General features: G+C 38.9%; 1 protein-coding gene across 1 annotated transcript; it reads right to left on the bottom strand.

The window, feature by feature from the left end:
• Positions 1-236: 236 nt before the first annotated feature.
• LOC131239760 (cytochrome P450 71A1-like) lies at positions 237-18,018 on the bottom strand. The gene is made up of 2 exons (XM_058237616.1): positions 17,428-18,018; positions 237-1,234 (listed from the first exon to the last, which is right to left on the bottom strand). The coding sequence occupies exons 1-2, from the start codon at positions 17,926-17,928 to the stop codon at positions 617-619; spliced, it is 1,119 nt and encodes a 372-aa protein (XP_058093599.1). The 5' UTR covers positions 17,929-18,018; the 3' UTR covers positions 237-616.
• Between the last annotated feature and the right edge of the window lie 6,258 nt (positions 18,019-24,276).

The raw sequence follows: 24,276 nt of genomic DNA, 5'->3' as shown, positions 1-24,276 counted from the left end.
CTCACCGTTCCTGAATAGTGATTTTGGTGTAGTGGAAGCATAGAATGGAATTAATTACACTGACCAAAACATTCATGCTGAAGAAAAGAAGTACCAGGAACAGCTTTCTACGTTAATATCACTTCGAACAAAGAATGTTCTTGTACAAAAACAAGATCTCAACACCTTTAAATAAATAAATATATTCTTCAAGACTTGAGAAGTTTAGGTCTTAGCAAACATAAATGTACCTTCACAACACTTGGACACACATAATACAAAATGACAAGAAAATTATGAGATACAATAAATGCCAATGCCTATTTTTTTTCTTGCCAACGTGTCGAATACATAAAATATACTATCCATACAAAAGGTGGACCACACCATATTGATTACCTGGTACAAAAATGTAAATTTCACCAGAAAACTGATGCTATGATGACTTATTGTATTGGGATGACCCACCCAATGAACCATTGCCTAATTTTAGCACTAATGATAATCAATGTATGGCCACGTTTTGTGTGTATTTGACAAACTACATATTTGAAATGTTGGCGGCAAAAGGATGGCTGTACATAACTTATTCGATGATTTAAGTAAATGAGAAACATCTAGTTTTAGATTTATTTTGTCAACCAAAGTTGCTATATTTGGTGGGCACAAGATAAAGATCATGTTTCTTCTGCACCACAGCCCCGAATACCTCAGCCATATCAAAATCCTCTTTCTTCATCCCAGCTGAAAAATCCCAATTAAAAGAATAGAGAAGATTCGCTAGGGTGAGTTCATAAATCATGGATCCGAAATACATCCCGGGACAAACTCTCCGACCTGCCCCAAATGGTATGAATTCAAAATTTTGCCCTTTGTAATCAATGGAGCTGCCTGTGAATCTCTCTGGGAAGAATTCTTCTGGGTTTTCCCATGAATCTGGGTCTCTCCCAATGGCGAATGCATTCACAAAGATCCTAGTCTTCACAGCAACATCATATCCGTCGATCTTACAATCCTCGATGGCTTCTCGAGGTAGAAGAAGTGCACCTGGAGGGTGTAACCTCATTGTCTCTTTTGCAATTTCCTTGAGGTATTCGAGTTTATGGAGATCACTTTCTTCCACCTTTCCTTTATTCCCAACAACTCTTCTAACTTCATCTTGTGCTTTCTTCATTATTTTTGGGCTCCTCATAAGCTCTGCCATTGCCCAAATCCCTAGAGTCGAGCTTGTTTCTGTTCCAGCAACCAAAACATCCTGCAACAAAAGAAGAAAAATGTAGGCATTTAAATAAGATGAAATATTTAACCATGGTCGCGGGTGTGAGTACGTGCATAAAAATAAAGATAAAAAACCCATGTTTCAAAGGTTTACAAAGCCCACCTGGCCTTTAAAAGAATACCATCTGAGAGAGAGTTTTCCAATTTTGGTATTCAAATACCCCTTAGGAAGGCCGGGGTTTTATATACAAAAATCAGCATGACATAACGAAAGAATGTGCACAGGTATACTTACTAACGTAGTGTTTGTGTGTGTGGGAAGTGGTACTATGAGGTCAACCTCATGGGAACTTTCCATGAGGTCGAGCTATGTGGGCCCCACCGTGATGTGTGTCAAACATCAACACTGTGCATTTGATGGGTCTCCTTTAGGTTATGGGATATCCCAAAAATCAGCCATATAAGGAACTCAAGTGGACCATACCATCTAAAACCATGTGACGATATGTCTAAAATATATAAAAGTACTTTGTAGGGCCCACACGAGTTTTGGATGGAGCTGAAACTTGGTCTGACCCCTCATCCAAGTGGGACATACATAATGGATGGTCTGGATTTGTGAACCACATCTCGATGGGCCCAATAAATAATTATGAATGTTTTAATGGGAGGGTAACCCATCTCAACTGTTGTATGGTGTGGCCCATCCAAGTCCATGACTTGATTTTTAAGCCTGTCCCACCATGGAATGGTGCATCTGACTGATGGAATAGATGTTCTACACACATCATGGTGGGGCCTGCACAACTCGACCTCATGGGGAGTTCCAGTGAGGTCGACTTCATATTACCATTTCCTTCCCTATATATATATATATATATATATATATATATATATATATATATATATATATATATATATATATATATATATATATATATATATATCAGTGTTTCAAATAGTGCCCCAAGCGTAGCGTGGCCATAGCACTACGTAGCGTCCCAAATAGCATAAATCCCCTGTAGTGTACACTACATGTACACTACATGGTCATAGCATACGCTATAGCTATGTAGCGCGTAGCGTCCGTAGCGTAAGCTACAATGTATTTTTTTACTTTTTTTTTTTTCACATTTTCTTTGTTTCTGATGTTGAGGAATGTGACACTTGTATTATACTTGATACTTTTAACCTATGGGATTTTTATTTCTTTTCATAATTGTGACTTATGGTTTCAATTAGACATTATTAATTAAAGTGGTTTGCTTAGAAAGTTGTTGATGTAATAATTATTTGATTTGGCTTATATATGTGGATTGGCTTTTGATAAATGATAACTAATAACTTTTTTGAACATGCTTATAATTGATAAAATGAATCATCTTTTAGGCATTTTTATATATTTTTTCTTTTTTTCACTATTTATTATATTTATCCTATTTTTAAATTAAAAAATAAAAGTATCTTGTAGCTTACGCTACACGCTACGTATTTACTCTACACTCTATAAAGGGCTGAGCGCTACACATCACGCTACTGCTATTTAAAACATTGATATATATATATATATATATATATATATATATATATATATATATATATATATATATATATATATAAAATTCTTCCAAGTATATACAAAAGTTACCATGATATAACCAAAGAATGTGCACATGTATACTTGCTAACGTAGGATATATATGTAGGGTTTTACCAGAAAATTCTTACAAGTACATGATTTTCCAAATCCCTTGACATTTCATATGTACCAAAACGTTCCTCTCACTACATGGGGTGGAGGGTGAAAAGTCTAATTTACCATCATAGACTGACACAGAATGAAAAAAATCCCGGTGCCAAAGCCAACTAGGCCTATGAAAGCTGGATGCTATGGGAGCCTAACTTGATGTGTTACTGAAATTATATTTGATCACCAGTTGTGTGACCCAAATTTATGCCTAGAGGTCAAAAATCATCCTCATCCATGATTTAAGTGGACTATATAATTCGAAACAGTGTACAGGGCATTGCCCACCCTCCAAACAGCACTTGAATCACGATTTGTCCTGAATTTTAGGCCCTAAGCTTCAATGGTTTTGTGACATCTGTTAAAGTCCCCTGATAGACATTGATACACCTTTAAATGGCTCGAGCTTTTAAAGCAAGTAGTTGTTTAACATTGTATCAAAACGGAAGGTCATGTGTTTGAATTTTGGGGGCAACAGATATGCCTTCGTAATATATTCTCCCACGTGGGGCTAGGAAAATCAAAGTCGGCTCAAGGACTCCGGAGTTCCACACATGATTTAGTAAATATAAATTTTAAAGGAACCTTATGGTAAAATTAATATGTAAGAGATTTTAATCCCATATATTCATATCAGTGTACGCGTTTGAAGACTGACCCCAATTTTTTAAATCATACAAAAATAACACTGCAGTCAGGCCCATAAATAGCATCCCAATGTGTCATGCATAACAGCTGTTGTAGGGAAAATGCGTGACTGATAAGCTCTCTAAAGCCTGCTGCATAAATCCACTCCGTCCATCAAGTGAGTTACCTGTTGTTTCACCATACTAAGAAAAACAAGCTCAATCCAAGACTCAAGTGGGCTACACCATTGAAACAATGTAAATCAATACTAAAAGACCTCTAAATTCAGTGTGGCCACCTGAGTTTTAAGTCAAAATGAGTTTTAGATCAGTCCTGATGTTGGAGCTCACCTAACCACTGGTTTGGATAGAATATAACCTATACAGTGGCCCTAAGAAGTGGACCACCTATGTCTTGAATCAGGTTGAGTTTTGGAATGACTCCTGACAGTGGCTGTCCCCATTGCCAGCCACTATGCCTACCCAACCTAAGTTTTTGATACAGATGAATATTGTGCTCGGATCCTAACATGTGGTGCCTCTTCTAATAGCCAGAGTAGATGTCACACAAACATCAGAAACATTTTGGTGGTCCCAGAGCTTGTGTGGTGGAGATTCTCACCTACTATAGAGATTTCAGGCTCTCTTTAGTAAAACCAACAGTCAATTGCTAGATAAGGATTTAATAATGAAGTTACTTAAAGTCAAAGAGAAAAATAAAGAAAATTAAGTACACTAAATAAAAATTGTTTAATCCATGAAATTGAAATCCAAAAATATACTTTAAATAGTTTTAATTTATTAACCAGAACTATGTTATAAAAATGCTTTGAATAATCAGGTGGGACCGGACTCGGGAGGGGCTGAGGGTCCTTCAGCAGAAGCTCAAGTTTGGCCCAAGTAAATGGGCTTGAATTTTAAGCCTGTACCCATTCCTCAGGCCTAATACACCAGCCCAAGTGCAGCCTGAAGTGAGGCAGGTCCAAACCCCGACAGGCCAGGCCAGCCCATTGACAGCCTTACTGACCAACCGCTATGTGGACAGAATTTAATGGCTCAGGCACGTCTCCAAAATTCCAAGATCCGTATCATCCGTTTGATCATTAGAACATACTCTATTATAGTGGCACCTAGAAAGATGAGCGGTCCCAATACTTCATAGGAGATACATGCCAGCCATCCGGAATCACCATGTATTTGTGTGCGTGGGCCGCATGTATATATAAACCCCTCGTCTGGCAAAGTGGAGATATTGAATGTCCAGGATCGAAAGCGCCTTGGAATGAGGGGTTGCTTTGAGATTTCTCTCATCCCCATAGAAGGAAACGGCCCGGCGGATGGTCTGGCAAAGTACGGGGTGGACGGGCGGGGAAATGCTCTATTCAGGTGTGCGAAAGACCTTCCAACCAGCGTTAGAGGTCTGTTTATGTTAAATAAAATTGGTCGGGAGCAATTAGAAAATCCAAGGTGGCTTCGTAGCTCCTTATCGGGGATTCCTTTGTATATGGATATGATAGGCGGTCTGTGGGGATTCTTTTGTAACCCAGGGGCCGCCGGAATTTGTATTGGTATATAAAATAAAATATAAACCCCTCGTCTTGCTCTGTAATAACTTGGCTTTGGATTGTTTTATGCTACAACGAGGAATATTAGATGCGTGTAAGTTCTAACACAGCCGATTTTCCCACTAACATGTCACGTGTGTAGAATATTCAATCCTTTCAAAGATAGGCGACGCTATGATGATCACCTGATATGGAATTTATCAATGGACGTAGCATCAAAATCAATGGACAGCCAATGTAATAGTCAATGTGTTGGTGTGGCCCACCCAATGGATCACATTGATTCTCATTTCACGTGATCCTCACGGTGCAGCCCACCTTTCGCACAGATTGGATATTTTACACCTGACATATCATTGGAAATTATTTTTTTATATATAAATATCTGTTCTCTCTGGATAAAAATTGAAATTTAATTAACTAGTGATATAGTTGATGTATCTGATGACTTCTCTTTCTAAGGCAGGGAGCTCATCACATAGAATGCAATTTATTCATGTTTTATTTACGAAATATTAGTCTGAACGGTAGAATAAAAGGTTCAATGTATGCATCATATATAAATGTTAAAAATAATAATAATAACAAACTATGAACTAAAATTTATTCTTGATTGGAAAGTCATGGAAATTTTTTCGTTATTCTTAAATTTTTCCCACCTTACATGATTTTGAAAATCCTTTAATGAGACTTGATTTAGATATATATCAATAAGAAGACCAAGATCATAGTTTATAAAAAAAGAGCCCAGAAAAATTGAGCCTATCACAACTTCTTCAACCCTAAGAGTCTCCACATATAGAGTATTCCATGTCTATACGAATATTGTAGATATAACCTATAGTGCGAGCATATACCACTCCAGATCTATTGTACAAATCACAATTATAATAGGGCCTACTAATATGCTCAATTATAATAATCTAATGGTCAAATCTAAATAAAAAATCATACGGGGCCCACTTAAATGAGGTGCTACATTCTCCCATGTGGGCCACGCTAATCCACCAAAAACTTTCTAAATGGTAAATGGGTACCCACTAGATTTCATTATTGAATATGAGCAACACTCCTTAAATCTGGTCCATAAGACCAACAATATTAAATCCTAGTAGTTATTACAACATTTAGTTTTATCGAAACGAAACGAAACAAATCAAATCATGGTGGCAAATGCTAATAACCTTGATGACATAGATTGTGGACATGAAAAGCATATATAGTATAGAGATTACATATCTAATATGATTGTACATGCTTATCTTCAAATGATCTGTGTGTGTGTGTATCCTAAGTAGGCCCCAAAATTTGGTCCGTAAGTGAGCCCAAATTACATCCTAATTATAGTTGTAATGGATTACAATTACGCCCTGACCTCACCCAAGATGGTGCGACCCTTATTATAATGGTTCTTATCATAGAAAACTTCCGAAAAAAACCTACTAGGAACTACTGAGCAGGGGCAAAAATAAATACAAACGAAAAAAATCAACAAGTAGATACGTTGATTTAAGATTGGAGCATTAGCTGACCTCATCTCACATCAAAGTAACAGGATTCGAATCTATGGCCCTAATAGGATTTGAACCTATGGCCCTCTGTACCTAAAACAGATGTGCTGACCGGACTGCGATGCACCTCGCGTGGAGTCCATGAACCAACCGATGAATATCAAAACAAATTAGGATCTTAGGACCGTCTTTATTACTTTTACTATACTCGTAGTAGTAGTCTTAGTGCCCCCTTATGCATATATCTATATGCATGCCATTTATCTATGTTTTAAAGAAATTTGGGTTGCAATCACAGCCCGAGACCCAGGCACGCAGCAACAGTTTTTTTCCTTTTCTTTCTGGTGTTGCGCTCGCTGGGCCATTAATGGCTGCCGCGATCTTCAAAAGCGACAACAGAGAACCACTAGTGGTGAAAAACCCCACAATATTGTTGCCTCCAATTCCTACCACAGCTGTTGATCGAGGATTGGGCTTCCCTTCTCCCCCATCTAAACCAAACAGCCGGCGGTGATGACTTCAATGCTCCTCCAAGGCGACGAAGAAACCCATTTTCGGTCATCCCAATGGGTTTTTTACCCCTTTCAAGTCGCTGTCGGAGAAGATGCAGCTAAGGTTTCAAAAAACATCGCCAGATCTCGACTTCAAAGCCAGTGTCAGGGTACGGTGCTGCTATCGACAATGGCTGCCGGTAGCGGTTTCCCATTTTTTAAAATACATAAAGCTTAAGCCGCTGGTCATGGATCTGCCAGTCACCCAGCCGACTACAATCTATGGCTATTAGATCTCAATTCCGAATTTCAGCAACCCCTTAATGTATGGAGAACGCAGCAACCATTGCCATGCAGGCTACATGGTGTGGACAGAATCCATCGATGGACCTATGAATGGCATGGATAATTGATGTAGAGTGGGTCGCAGATAATTTCATGACCAAGATGGACTAGAAAAGACCCCGATCAAAGACGGAAGTGATCCCAGCCATGAGAACCTTAAAACAGTCATGTCTCACAAACCAGAGTGAGTTACCCGACTTGCCATATATGAATTTCGATAGGAGAATCTACTTTATCCAACTAACCCCGCTACACTGGGTTGCCCACGCCAAATTTGCAGGATTCCATCAGATTGACGGTCAAAATTCAAACTCTTCATCTGTTGTGCTTTAGTAGTTGTGTACAACAGAAGTGCTTAGAAAAATTAAGAGAACAACATGGTTAAGCCATAAATTTATTATTTTTCACGGAAAACCATAAGGTCTAGTGTAAATCATGACGTTCTATAAATAATAAGTTTACTATTTAAAATCACGATTTTATGGGAGTTTTAGTTGTAGTTTGATTCTGAAATTTCTCTCTGGCAATTTATTTTGAATTTTTTAGAATTATTTTTAGTTTTTGTCTTTCCTCGTGAATTTGATGCATCTCCCTAAGGATGATGGTGCTTGACCTCAATACGCCCATCCCTGCGTCACTAATAGCTTAGATATGACCCTAAACGTCCACAAATGGATCAGTCTAGATCTGACCTTATACGGTTCCTAATTGATAGTCCAGGTGTCCATCAGATTTATGAATGTACAGTTCAGATCTAATCTAGAAGATCCTCAACAGACTTACCAATTTACATTAATCTCAAACATGCAATAATAAAGAAATCAAAGAAGAAAGAATGGATTACCATAATAAGTCCCTTGATTTGTTCTTTGGTTAGATGGGATTTCTGCTGCACGCGAAGCAACACATCCACAAAGTCATCTTCCTTGGCTTCAGGCCTATTCCGATTCTGGTGCTCGTTGATGAGTCTTTCATAAAAATCATCCAACTTAGAGAAACACCGCTCCAGCCGTCCATGCAACCCGGTGATCACATCAACCCACCACATCCACGGCAAATAATCAGCAACAAAGAAACTCCCCAAAAGGATTCCTGCCTCCTTAAGCACTTCATGAATTTCCATCTTCTCATTTTCACTTCCTTCGTTGTAGCTCTTACCAAAAGCAGCCACACAAACTATGTTGTAGGTGAGAGAAATCATCATCTCGCTCAGATTGACATGTTCCGCACATGAAGAGGATGAAGAAATCGAAACAACCATTTTCGTGACTTCCTCCTCTCGAACGTCTCGAAAGGATTGCACTCTTTTCGTGCTAAGCAGCTCAACGATGCTGATCTTTCGCATCTCTCGCCAGTACTCATCGTAGGGTCTGAAAGACACATCAGAGAAATTGTAAGAGAGTTTTCTGAATGAGACGAGTGGCGGCCGGCTGCAGAAATGAAGATCTTGAGATTTCAGGACGTCCTTAGCAACTCTCGCTGAAGAAACAATGAGGGTTGGTACATGGCCCAGTTGCAAATGCATGAGTGGGCCATACTTTCTAGAGAGTAGCCAGAGCTTGCGATGAGGCAAGGAAGTGAGCTGGTGCAAGTTGCCAAAGATGGGAAGGCCAGATGGACCTGGAGGGAGTTTTGAGGATCTTTTACTTTTCCTTTTATGTATGAGAAGGAAGAGAGAAAGAGAAGGGATTGTTATCAGTAGAAGAAGAGGAAACCATGCTGAGAGGATGGTGCTGAGAGCCATTGGGTTGAGTTTTACGAGAGAGTGGTCTCCTATAAATAAACTTTCAGTAGTATAATATTATACAGCACGGGGAACGTGGCATGGGCAAGGAGACGAATGTAGATATTTTTCAAGAGGTCAGAGGTCAGTGAGAAATAAAGGAGGAGAGAGAAGGTTGCCAATGACATCAACAACCTAGCATGAATGAGTGCACAGATCCTTCATGCGATGCATGAATCTGGATAATTTTTTTGCTACAAACAAAAATATTATGTTTTAGAATATTACGAGTGGCCGACATTATCACAAATTTTATCAGCACGTACGGCTACATTAAATAAAATATTAGATGATGGGACGCAATCACATTGTAAAAAGCAGGAGCTCCCGGTCTGTGGCAAGCAAGGATCCGGACTCACTAGATCATCATCTCAGCTATGAGCAAATGTAAAGAGTTGGAAGTTCTCTATTCAGGACCGAGTGGATTAGGTGAAACCCGGATTCACCAAAGTAGGTGGGACACGGTTCTCATTGATGTATGTGTACCTTAAATCCACACCATCCATCTTTTTTGAGTCTACATTTTAAGTCATGATCCCAAAAAAACGAAGCCCATACATATCGATCCCAAAAATTCAAGGAAATCAGTATTATCCATCACAGGTAGACCTCCCCTCCCATCCGTGGCTAGGCTCAAGTCGCCAGATCTAAGTCCTTTTTTTGTTTCATTTCCTTTTATGATAGGTGGGCTGACATCCTTTTCCTGGTGGGCCTTCTGAAAAATCTCGTATGTGGTTCCACGGTTGTATTAACAGATCTTATGAATATATATGATAGATTTTGAAAAATAAAAAATCAGGCCCACTAAATCATTTGATTCCATTTTTTAAAAAATTAAAAAAGCAAAAGAAAAAAAAATCCAATGTGGAAATAGTAATGATGGAATCATTTGCATGCACTGGGTAAGCCACACCATGTTCTGTGCATGACGTTGTCCATCCGGTGCGGTGCGCTAATAAAAAATGGGCCTTTGGACCAATCTTATAAGTTAGTTGGGCCATACCATGAGGAATATGGGGCGGAGATGCCAATCAAAGGTTTATGTTTGGGGCCTACAATGGTGTGTACATTCCATCAAATCCGTTCATCAGGTGTTCCTCACTACAATCAACGGACAGCCCAAAAGTCGATTCAGTGCTCAGGTGGGGAACACTGACATGTTTTTTACATTGTTCCCCATCGTCTGGCCCTCCTGTGTTTCAGAAAAGGGTGATTTTTTATTATTATTTAATCTTGTACAGTGACAATAAGCAGGCTTACACAATAGAAGGAGTAGATGTCACATGCGCAATACAGTAACCCTACAGACCTCAGATTAGTTACTATTGTGCACAGCGTGTTGTCGATGATTCATCAGCCATTTTTTATTTTTATTTTTCTGTCGTGGGTTTACAAGTGGACCATAAGTGTGAATTCTGTGCACCATAAACTGTAAGGTTGGCCTGATGATCGTCAATACACCAGCTATATGTATAGCTGGGTGTATAGGTGGTACACCACCGCTTCCAGCTCGGTCTTGGGGAGGCAAGGATAATCGTACATATCATATCTGATTCAGATCGGGCCTCATCAGTCATGACATAAAGCAATCATTATTATATAATTTAATGCCATCAAAACCACGAGATGCATGAAAACACAAAATAACACGCCATAGATATTAAAAGCTAATCATAATTTGATGACGCGTGGTCTACCGGAAGAAAGTTCCTGTCTGGGATGCTAGCGCGGGCTATGATGTAGAGCGGGTCGCGGACAGTTTCATGGCCAAGATGGATCAGAAAAGGCCCGGTTAACGCAGAAGTGATCCGGACCATCGAACCTTAGATCGGGCGTATCTCGCAATCCGGAAAGAGTTAGCTGACGTAAAATATATGATTTTAGGGTAGAACGAGCTACTTTAGCCAACCAACCCGGCTGCGCCGGGTTGCGCAGCCCGGAATTGCGAAAAATCCCTTGATTGACGGTCGTTTCCCTGTTTTAATTTCGTTTTTACTATAAATAGTAAGTTTTAGTTTGATTATAACTCTTCATCCGTTGGGCTTTAGGAGTTGCGCCCAACGTGAAAAGAGCTTAGAATAATTAGGGGAACGGTTTGGTGAAGCCAAATAGGACACTTACTATTTTTGGCCGAAAACCTTGCGCACTAGTAGACATCACGACCGTCGCAGATTCTAGTAGTTTGAGTTGTAGTTTGATTATGATTTCTTTCCCATTGCTTGATACCCTTATTTAAAGGGTTGTGAACTTGTTTTTAATCATTCATCAATCAATTTCGAATTTATTAGAATTTATTTCTATTTTCTGCTTTCTTTCCTCGTGGATTCGAGAAGTCTCTGTGAGGAGTCCAGAGAAGTTCCGTGGATTCGGAATAGTTATCCTCTTGAGGAAGAGGGTGCTCGACCTCACGTCCTCCCCTGCGTCAGGCTACCATGATGTTTGTAAGAAATTCATCCGTCCATCCATTTTTACTAGCTTATTTTAGGACATGCAATAGAAATAAAGCATATCAAGAACTCAATTGGGCCACACCGGGGATTCAACGACCACCACCGTTGAATGTTGTATGGCCATAAAAGTTTTGTTTTAGGCTAAGTTTTTTGTGTTTTAACTGAAGTGGGAATGACCTTATAATCGTTAAGCTGGAGCTCAGTAAGATTTTAGCAGTAGGCATTTCTTTCCCCAACTTTCCTCTCATGTGGCTCACTTGGATTTTGGATCGCCTCATTTTTAGTCACGTGTCCTGAAAGGAGATAGTAAAACGTATGAATGAGGTGGATATCCTAGAAAAAAATCATCGCGAGCCTCACCTAGCATCCCAGTACAGGAACTTTACGCGCGTGGAAGGCTTCCAAGAGAATCCACCTCGGTCTCAGAGGTTGACTAGCTTTTCTAGTTGCATCTCTCATCACCACTACCATGGGTGGTGTGTGAGATGTGGGGCGACCAAGAGGTTCACATTTTATATAAGCTCAAGTGCATTTTTCCGGCTCATTTTAAGGCATGAACCCAAAAAAGAAGCAGACCTGAAGCTCAAGTAAACCATACCACATGACACCCACCGTTAAATCCCTTTAGAGCTATTTGCTATCCAACACGTTGATAAGGTCCCACGGACCCGGATGAAAGGAAAAATACAAATATCTGCTTGATCCAAAACTTCTGTGACCCAGTGGCATTCAATCACCAATGTTTCCAATAGTGTGGTACACTTGAGCTTTGGATTTGCTTCATTTTTTGTTTCATACTTTAAAATGAGCTGGCAAAACTGATGAATGATGCGGACAAACACATATAGCGGGTTGGCTCGATGGACCCAACACATCACACACCACCGGACACCACCTCATCTCTCATCCCTCTCATCCAATCAATATCTGGTGGAGAGGATTACTAAGTCCACACACCACGCCATCACATGACAACATGGCATGTGTCCTTAGCCTCACGGGGAGCTTGTAAATGAGAAAATGAATTGAGTGTAAATGCATGACTTAGTTGTGTTCTGATGGGAGTAAATGGGAGGAACAGGAAGGCATTGGGAGTTTTTAATATATTCACGGGTACATATGTGATGCCTCAAATCAGCTCTCCGTTATATCAAGGTGCATGTCAAAATAATTGTAATAGGCTTATTGAAATATTTACTTTAGCTAAAAAAGAGAAAATGACAAGCTTCAATTAGGCCCCAAACTTAATGATCATAAATAAGCAACTTGCCGACCTTTTTTAATTGTCCATTTAGGTGGCCAACCTTTGGATAGTTTGGATCATTCTATTGATGTGATTTTAGTGATGTGCTCGATAATCGAATTATTTTGAAGTATCATTAGCGTGCCACATCACTACACCAAAATTGTTAATGAGGCATTGCAAAAAAACAGGAACAGTTCAGAACAGTTTTGAGTAACATTTCAAATTTTAGAGATGGAATTTTAGGAACGGTTTTAAATCGTTCTTAATATTGCCAACGGTCAAATTTTAGGAGGGAATTTTAGGAACAATTTTAAACTCTGATAAACACACGAAATATAGGGTCAGGGAAAATAAATTAACAAAAGTCCATCAAAATAGAGATTAATCCAAAGAAAAACAAAAGAAAATAATGTGCTTGAAGATGTTTCATTGCAAAATCAAATTTACAAAATAAGCTACAGTAAAGGCTAGCACTTTAAATTATAGCTTTGCGGAGATGGCAAAAAATGCTAGCAAATCTATTTGTTAAAGTTTCAGTATTGGTTAATCAAAGGGAACAAAGTGCATTTTATGAATAACAACAGAACAAACATGAAAAAAACCTGCTACCTGGCCCATTTGTTGCATATGAAATCTGATCTCGAGCATAGCATCTCTTGCAACAAGTAATGATTTTATAGCTACTTCCTGGCATGGGTCTGTAGCTTGCTCCAGCCACTGTATATCATTGGAAATTATATATATATATATATATATATATATATATATATATATATATATATATATATATATATATATATATAAAAATTGAAATTTAAATAACTAGTGATATAGTTGATGTATCTGATGACTTCTCTTTTTAAGGCAGGGAGCTCATCACATAGAATGCAATCTATTCATGTTTTATTTACGAAATGTTAGTCTGAAAGGTAGAATAAAAGGTTCAATGTGTACACCCTGATCCATAGCTCAAGTGGTAGACTAAGTGAAAGATACCTCGTTTCAACACTGAGGTCTTGGTATCGATCCCTAGTGGGGGTGGCTAACAGTGAAGTGTGAACTGACAGTGTTGTGTACTAAGAAGCTAATAGAAAAAAAATAAATTCAATGTATGCATCATATATAAATATTTAAAAAATAATAATAACAAACTATGAACCAAAATTTATTCTTGATTGGAAAGTCATGGAATTTTTTTTGTTATTCCTAAATTCTTCACACCTTACATGATTTCAAAAATCCTTTAATGAGACTAGATTTGGATATATATCAGCAAGAAGACAAAGATCGTAGTTTATAAAAAAGAGCCCGGAAAAATTGAGCCCATCACAACTTCTTCTACCCTAAGAGTCTCCACATAGATAGTGTTCCATGTCTATCTGAATATTGTAGATATAACCTATAGTGCGAGCATATACCACTCCAGATCTATTGTACAAATCACAATTATAGTAGGGCCTACCAATATGCTCAATTATAATAATCTAATGGTCAAATCTAAATAAAAAAATCATATGGGCCCCACTTAAATGAGGTGCTAAATTCTCCCATGTGGGCCACACTAATCCACTAAAAACTTTCTAAATAGTAAATGGGTACCCACTAGATTTCATTATTGAATATGAGCAACACTCCTTAGATCTGGTCCATAAGACCAACAATATTAAATCGTAGTAGTTATCACAACATTTAGTTTTATTGAAACGAAACGAAACAAATCAAATCATAGTGACAAATGCTAATAACCTTAATGACATAGATTGGGGATATAAAAAGCATGGTACAAAGATTACATATCTAATATGATTGTACATGCTTATCTTCAAATGATCTTTCTGCATATATATCCTAAGTAGGCCCCAAAATTTGGTCTGTAAGCGAGCCCAGATTAGATCCTAATTATAGTGTGAAACAGGCTCAGCTTGAGCAGTTTGTTGAGCAAGCCTGAAAACATACTTATGACACAAGCTCGTTGTAATGGATTACAATTATGCCCTGACCTCACCCAAGAAGGTGTGACCCTTATTATGAGGGTTCTTATCCTAGAAAATGTCCAAAAAAACCTGTTAGGAACTACCGTGTAGGGGCAAAAATAAATACGAACGAAAAAATCAACAAGTAGATACATATTGTTTTTGATATGTTGATTTAAGATTGGAGTATTAGCTAACCTTATCTCACATCAAGGTGATAGGATTCGAACCTATGGCCCTTTGTACCCAAATTAGATGCGCTAAGCAGACTGTGCTACACCTCACGCTAAGTCCATGAACCAACCCATGAACATCAAAACAAATTAGGATCCTAGGGTTGTCTATACTCGTAGTAGTAGTCTCAGTGCCTCCTTATGCATATATCTATATGCATGCCATTTACCTATGTTTTTAAGATAATTTGGGTTGCAATCACAGCCCGAGAACCAGGCACGCAGCAACAGTTTTTTTTCCTTTTCTTCCTAGTGTTGAGCTCGCTGCCGCCATTAATGGCTGTCGCGATCTCCACAGGTGACTAGATAGAACTGCTGCTCAATCAACAGCGGCAAAAAAACCCCACATCATTGCCTCCAATTACTACCACGGTCGTTGATCGACAATTGGGCTTCCCTTATCCCCCATCTAAAACTAATAGCTGGCAGTGATGGCTCCAACACTCCTCCACGGCGATGACGAATACCCATTTCGTTGATCCCAATGGGTTTTTACCGCTTTCAAGTCGCTGCCGGATAAGATGTGGCTAAGGTTTCGAAAAACCTTAGCCAGTGCCGGAGTTGCCAACGGTGCTGCTGTCGGCCATGGCTACCGGCAGCAGTTTCCCCTTTTTTAAAATACATAAAGCTTAAGGCCGTTGATCATGGATCTGCCAGTCAACCAGCCGACTACAATCTATGGCTACTAGATCTCAGTTCCGAATTTCATCAAGCCCTTAATGTATGGAGAATGTAGCAACCATTGCCATGCAAGCTACCAGGGTGTGGATGGAATCCATTGATGGACCTATGAATGGTATGGCTAATTGATGTAGAGCCGGTCGTGGATAATTTCATGACAAAGATGGATCAGAAAAGACCCGATCAAAGAGGGAAGTGATCCAGACCATTAGAACCTTAAAACAATCATATCTCACAAATCGGAGTGAGTTATCGGATTAGCCATATATGATTTTGGATTGAGAAATCTACTTTTGCCAACCAACCCCACTACAACGGGATGCCTACACTGAATTTATGGGATTCCATCATATGGATGGTCGAAATTCAACTCTTCATATGTTGCACTTTAGTATGTCCAACACTAAAAGTAGTTAGAAAAATTAGGAGAACAACATGGTTAAGCCAAATAGGAAATTTATTATTTTTAGCCAAAAATCATAAGGTCTAGTGGAAATCACGAGGTTCTATAAATAGTAAATTTATTATTTATAGTAAATCACAATTGTAGGGAGTTTTAGTTGTAAGTTTGATTATGAATTTTCTCCCCATTTAAAAGGGTTGTAAACTTTTTTTTTAAAAGGGTTGTAAACTTGTTTTTTTATAATCAGTCAATTTATTTCGAATTTTTTAGAATTACTTTTAGTTTTTTTCTTTCCTCGTGGATTTGAGGCATCTCCCTACAGAAGACGGTGCTTGACCTCAATACGCCCATCCTGCATCACTAATAGCTTAGATCTGACCCTAAAGGTCCACAAATAGAGAGTCTAGATCTGACCTTATACAGTTACTAAATGATAGTCCAGATGTCCGTCAGATTTATGAATGTACAGTTTAGATCTAACCCAAAAGATCCCGAATGGACTTACCAATTTACGTTAATCTCAAACATGCAGTAATTAGGGGTGTACATTGAGTCGATCTGAGTCGAGCTGGGCTCAGCCACTAGCTAACCTCAGTTCGAACTCGGCTCGACTTGGTCCGCGAGCCTGACTGGCCAGCTCGGCTTGGTTCGGTCAGCAGCTCGGGCCAGTTTGAGCTGAGTTCGAGCCAAGATCAAGCCGAGTTTGCCTGTGCAACATTTCCACAAACACTTGGACTGCACCTTCAAAATCCCATTGTATGTAAAACAGTAGCAATGGTTTTACAGGTATTGTATCAAACACCTACTAAGCAACATAAAAACCAACAAAAAAAGGGTATTTATTTTTATGTACTTACCTTCCTTGCCACCAGCCACACTTCGTTGAGTCATTTCATCAAACACTTGGTGAGCAACATCAATATCAAAGTACTTGAGTCACCGAACTGGTTTGATCCGAGTTCAATTTGAGTTGGGTTCGATCCGAGTCGAGTCGAGCTGGGGCCAGCTCGAACTCATTTTCGAGATAAAAAAATCAGCTCAACTCGACTCGAACTCCGCTTCGAACCGGGTTGAATCGAGCTTTTTCGAGTCGAGTCGAGCAAGCTAACTGAGCTAGCTCGGTTCGTGTACACCTCTAGCAGTAAGAAAGAAATCAAAGAAAAAAGAGTGGATTACCATAATAAGTCCCTTGATTTGATCTTTGGTTAGATGGAATTTCTGCTGTACACGAAGCAACACATCCACAAAGTCATCCTCCTCGGCTTCAAGCCTATTCCGATTCTGGTGCTCATTGATGAGTCTTTCATAAAAATCATCCAACTTAGAGAAACACCGCTCCTGTCGTCCATGCAACCCCGTGATCACATCAACCCACCACATCCATGGCAAATAATCAGCAACAAAGAAACTCACCAAATTGATTCCTACCTCCTTAAGCACTTCATGAATTTCCATCTTCTCATTTTCACTTCCTTCATTGTAGCTCTTACCAAATGCAGCCCTACGAACTATGTTGTAGGTGAGAGGAATCATCATCTCGCTCAGATTAACATGTTCTACACATGAAGAGGATGAAGAAATCGAAACAAGCATTTTCGCGACTTCCTCCTCTCGAACGTCTCGAAAGGATTGCACTCTTTTCGTGCTAAGCAGCTCAACGATGCTGATCTTTCGCATCTCTCGCCAGTACTCATCGTAGGGTCTAAAAGATACATCAGAGAAATTGTAAGAGAGTTTTCTAAATGAGACAAGTGGCAGCCGCCTGCAGAAATGAAGATCTTGAGATTTCAAGACTTAGCAACTCTCGCTGAAGAAACGATGAGGGTCGGTACTTGGCCCAGTTGCAAATGCATGAGTGGGGCATACTTTCTAGAGAGTAGCCAGAGCTTGCGATGAGGCAAGGAAGTGAGTTGGGGCAAGTTGCCAAAGATGGGAAGGCCAGATGGACCTGGAGGGAGTTTTTGTTGAACCTAGGCCAGTGGGGCCCACTGGTGAACAATCACTAGTGAGTGGGTCCAACAAGTTTAGGCTTCTTCCGGCTTCTTCTATTATGAGAAAGGGTTCAAATTCAAATTTGAATGAGAGATAGGGAGAAGATCAAATCTTCTAGTCTCATCTTATCTCACATTCTTTCCTATGAAAGAAGAGACTCTTTCGTAAAACAATTCATTAGAAATATCGTGGGTATACAGAGATATATAGTGTGCACTATAATTTGTACATTTTGATTTGTCCTTGGGACGATCTAATCCATAGATCGTGATCCGGGGCCATCTATACCGTAGGATCAGAGGTATGAATAGATCCATCTGCTCCAGTAGTAGAAAGGCGGGTCGTTGGAGCATATAATCTTCTGCTTTGTGAGGGTTACAAAAATCGTGTAGACTGTCAAATATTGAGGGCTCACCTTCCACGCTTCCTATCAGTGGTATTAGAGCCATTCAACGGCGGATCATCTAAAAAGGTAAGTACCCTTTTTTTAGGTCGTGCGTATGTGCTTCGATTTTTTTTTTCCTAACGTGGCACGTGTATCGAATCCTGGCAAATAATGATTAAACAACCGGAATGGGTATGACTGAGTCTCGAGTAGGCTGAGACAAAGTTGTTAATCCATATGTCACCCCCATGAAGATTTCAATGGTGCAGGATCAATCCCCATTGTTTCCTGTGGCATGCACCACTTGATCTTTAGATCTACTTATTTTAAGTTCATGTCCTAACATGGGAAAGTGATGGACGGTCCGGATGTCAGATTAACATCACGGTGTGCCCCACAATCATGATCTAGTATATGGATGAACGGCATGGATGAAAATCACATACATCACGTTGGGCCTATATTCAAGGGGAATATCAAATACGTCCCGTGAAGGGGAATGCCGATCTGCCGTAGTTAAAGCCAGTGGCTGTGCATATGCATTTCCACCCGGTTAAAACTCAGAGAATGGAAATGATATTGGAGTTTTACATTACAGGCAGATTTTGGCCATACCAACTGATTTTGTCAAAATCAGGGAGTGATTTTTGGCAATACCAACTGATGTGTGTCCATATGACCCAATGCAAATAGAAGCATTATAATATCAAGCTTTTTGAGAGCATTGAAATATTTCCCATTGATATATGCAACCTCTATTGTATCTATGTTGTGGAAATCGGATGGTTATGAGAGTATAATGCCAATTTTGGATGGATTGGATCACTGGATCAATGTACTTTTTGCATGAAATTTATTGATTGTGATATAGACCTAATGGTCGGTCCAGATCTGTCACCAATGGTCTGGATTACCGAACAGTGAGACCCACTTGTCAGAACTAATATAGATGATGTATAGCTGTTGTATATTAGCTGACGTACACAACTATATTAGCTGTTGTATATTAGCTGACGTACACAACTATATTAGCTGTTGTATATTAGCTGACATACACAACTATATTAGCTATTGTATAGCTGACGTACACAACTAATATAGATGTTGTATTGACGTACACAACTATCTAGCTATTTTAATCCGTTTGCATTCCCACACCAACTATATTGCTGTTGTATTCACTCAGGCAGCACGTGGGTCTGATCACGATGTACGTGCTATATCCAAACCGTCCATCCATCTGGCGAGCACGGATTTAGGCTTGAGAAGATAAATAAGACAGATATAATTATCAAATGAACCACACTGTAAAATGCATGATGAACCTACAAAAATCTATGGTTGTTAACCTACCCATATTGTCCTTTTGGTGTAACCAACCTGAATAAAGGATCTGGCTTCTTTTCATCGACATTTTACAAAAATGAGGACAGAGATATTAACAGACGGAGTATATTTAAATATACAATGAGTAGCCCTATATATTAAAGGTCTAAATTCTAGATTGGATGAATTGCCTGAGGACTGGCATTTCATATTCATGGGATTTGATATGTATAAAAATTCAGAATCTGGCCAGTGTAAAATGAGTTGAGCCTAAGCCCAACCCATAAATTGATTGGACCATGCATGAAATACCAAAAGCCAAGTCATGATCTTTGGGTAGGACAGGCTACCCGGCCCATTGTAACCATTATTTATGGACCTTGTGTTGGTTATCTAAATAAAATAAATAAATAAATAAAATGCAGCCCAGTGACAAGTCATTTAGCCATTGGGCTGAGAACTCAAGCCAAAGTCCCACATACGAACTACGGATCTAGACCGAAAAGAGGTTGAACCAAATGAAGATAATCTTAGCCATCCCACTGGAGACCACACAAATAGATGCTGTAAAACGTATATTTCACGTATTTCTTGATTATGACATGTACATATACATGCATATGAATGTGATTTCCTTTATATCATTCTATTCACTATTGATCAAGAGATCATTAGTGATCGAAATGATCATCAACCATGATGATCAATGTTGATGAAAGGATCCATCATCAACAATGATTATTAACAATGATGATCGAATCTATCACTAGTGATGATAGAATTCTCTTTATGGCTATGTACTTCAATTTTTTTAATCTGATGATAATGATTATATGTGTGATATAATTATGCCTGATGTGATCAGATCTTAGCCCTTTTTTTCATTGGAATATAGAAAAATTAATGCTAGAATGCTTCTTATATATAAATAGGTTGTGCATAACCTGAGTAGGAGTTAATTCTCCTCCACCAAATGATTCATGCAACTAGGAATGGATAGGTTGCATGTTATACAAATATAATTTTATAAAAGCATCAATTTCATCTTATAAAGATAACTTGATTTTTCTACACTGCCCATTCAGGTATGCGGACTTTTAGATTTCGTTAAGATGTGTTGAATACTTTTATACTTTGAAAATTTGAATAACACGGAGAAATGCTGATGATTAGAGTTACCTTAGATCATAGCTAAGTAGTAATACTTGATGCAATGTAGAGATGGCCGCCAAAGTGTTAATCGCTAAATAGCTAAAAGGACAACATTTCGATGATAACAACTACGAAAACTGGTCCCGCGTGGTGCGAAGCCTTCTAGACGAGGACGACATATCGCACACACTCGATGAGGTTCAAAAGGAACCCATATTGGCTGAAAACGAGAATTTACAAGAACATAGGATTACGATGACTCGCTACAATAAGTGGCGAAAACAGAATCATTTAACTCGTAATTAATGTCCTTCTTAGCACTATGCACAAAGAACTCATACCTACTTATGAAGTGCATGACACTGCTAAGGGAATCTGGGAAGCACTGACAAATGCCTATGCACAAAAGTCAGATGCGAAAGTTCGGGCTATGGAATTAGAATTCCAGGAGTATAAGATGTCAGTCGGCTACCCCATCAAAGATCATATCCATAAGATGGAGCAAATGATAGGTGTCATTAAGAATGTTGGCTGTAAATTGACTGAAAATTAAAAGATTATAGCCATGCACCGTTCCTTGCCTGAATCTTGAGCTCCAATTAAAAGAATTCTGAACCATACTGATTCTATCACTACGTTGAGAAACTTTTGTGGCCACTCGGTACGTGAGGTTGAAATGAATGCAATTCAACCAGGTTCGGCAAAGGCCTTTGTAGCAGAGACCCATAAGTAGAAAGCTAATAAGAAACGGTTCAAAGCTCGCAAGAAGGCGAAAAAGAATAACCAATAACAGAAGACTACAACACCTCCTCCAAATTTCAAGAAGGGGAATGGAAAGAAGAAGCAGAAAAAGACAAATATAGTCTATTTTGTCTGTGAAAATTTCAGCCATTATGCTCAGCAGTGTGCCCATAAAAAGACGGTAATTCCTAAGTCACTAGATACTTTGTATGTAGACGTTTGTTTTGAAATCCTTTCCGTTGATACTATATCTAATGAGTGGATTTTGGATTCAAACGCAACAAAGCACGTGACACGGAGTCGTCGAGGACTCGAGGAATTCTGGCCTGTAGCCAAGGTAAGTTACAAGCTGTATATGGGCAATAATGTTGTTGAAGACGTACTAAGGATTGACATTTACCATCTCCGTACGTGCATAGGGTGATCAATAATCCTCCGTGATACTCTTTATGCACCGGGGATGCGTTGGAATTTAATTTCTATTTCTAACGATTTTCCGGAATAAGAGTTTCTTTGAGACTAAATAACCTCATCTTTGAATGGAGAAATTTAATTTCAGATTTATTTATTCTGGACGTAGATTGTGATAATGCACCTCTTGCTTTATCTGCTATGTCGAATAAAACTGTAGTATCTAAATCTCAAAAATGGCACGCGAAGTTAGGTCACATCGAAAAGGATCGTATGACAAGACTAGTACGTTTTGGTCTGTTAGACTCCTTATCCAAAGTTGATTTACCATTTTGTGAACATTGTGTGTTCAAGAAGACTTTAAAGAAACCAACGGCTAGATTCAAGGGCACACTAGAGATAATCCATTCAGATATCTGTGGACCCTTCAATGTACATTCTAGAAATGGATGTCAATACTTTATCACTGTCATTGATGATTACTCGCGCTATGGATATGTGTATCTCATCTCACATAAATCTGGGGCTTTTAATTATTTTCTTAAATATAAAGTTGAAGTGGAAAATCAGCTTGAGAAAAAGATTAAAATCCTTCGATCTGATAGAGGTGGCGAATATACATCTGGCACGTTCAAATCATATTGTGAAATCATTAGAATTATTCGGCTGTACACAATGGCTTACACTCTACAACAATATGGTGTTGCAGAGAGAAGGAATAGGGCACTATTAAACATGGTTAGATCGATGATGGCATAAGCCAATTTCTCTACCACATTCTGGGGAGACGCACTGTTAATAGCCATTTATGTCCTTAATAGAGTCTCATCCAAATCCATTCCTAAGACCCCATATGAGATGTGGACTGGGAAGATTCCTTCTCTAGCCAACCTACGCCATTGAGGATCTTTAGGATATGTTTTGGTACTTACTCCGCATAGAGGTAAGCTTGATAGTAAAACCATTGAATGTGTGTTCATAAGGTACTTTATGCAATCAAAGGGATATGTTCTAGTTTATGAGGATCATGGACGATGGATTGAGATAGAATCCCGGGACGTGACCTTCGTTGAAGATATCTAACCCAGTCGAATGCAGCAAAAGGTTCCAATAGAACTTTTTAAAATACCCGATGTATGTCAGGAGAGTGAAAGTTCTGCTTCTCAAGATGATGATGCTCCTATAGTTCGTCAGGACAGTGGAAGGACATCTCTGCAGGCTCCTGAGTTACATTGAAGCGAAAGAGGATTGATTCCCCGAAGATACTTCGATATTGAGGGGCAAACATTCTTTTGCGTTGCAGTTAATGATGATGAACCTAATTCGTATCAGGATGCATTATTATCTTTTAAATCGGCTAATTGGGTGAATGCTATGGACAAAGAGATCACTTCCTTAGAGAAGAATAAAGTCTGCAAACTTGTTGATCTGCCTTCCAATCGCAAAGCGATAGGTAATAAATGGGTACTAAATATCAAAAGAAAGGCAGATGGTACAGTGGACAAGTATAAAGCACGATTAGTTGCCAAAGGTTTTACACAAAAAGAAGGCATTGATTACGAGGAGACCTTCTCACCTATTACAAAGTTCTCCTCAATCCGCATGATCTTGTCCATTGTCACAAGTTTAAACTTAGAGTTATATCATATGGATGTAAAGACCGCATTCTTAAATGGTAACTTGGATGAAAAAATATACATGCAACAACATATGGGTTATGTGGACAAAAAGCATCCAAAGAAAGTCTGCAAGTTGTTGAAATTTATGTATGGGCTGAAGCAATCTTCAAGACAGTAGTACATGAGGTTCCACTTGGTTATCACCATTTTTTATTCACAATGAGTGAAGAAGATCATTGTGTATACATAAAATGGTCTGGAAGATCTTTTCTGATATTATCTCTATATGTAGATGATATCCTGCTAGCTGGTAATGACATGCAATTGTTTATATTGACTAAAGATTGACTATTCTCGAACTTTAAGATAAAAGACCTCGGTGAAGCCAACTTTATTCTT

The sequence above is a fragment of the Magnolia sinica genome, chromosome 3 (genome assembly GCF_029962835.1).
Source record: "Magnolia sinica isolate HGM2019 chromosome 3, MsV1, whole genome shotgun sequence".
Lineage (NCBI taxonomy): Eukaryota > Viridiplantae > Streptophyta > Magnoliopsida > Magnoliales > Magnoliaceae > Magnolia > Magnolia sinica.
The sequence above is the reverse complement of the archived record's forward strand: the minus strand, read 5'-3'. Positions and strand labels throughout refer to the sequence as shown.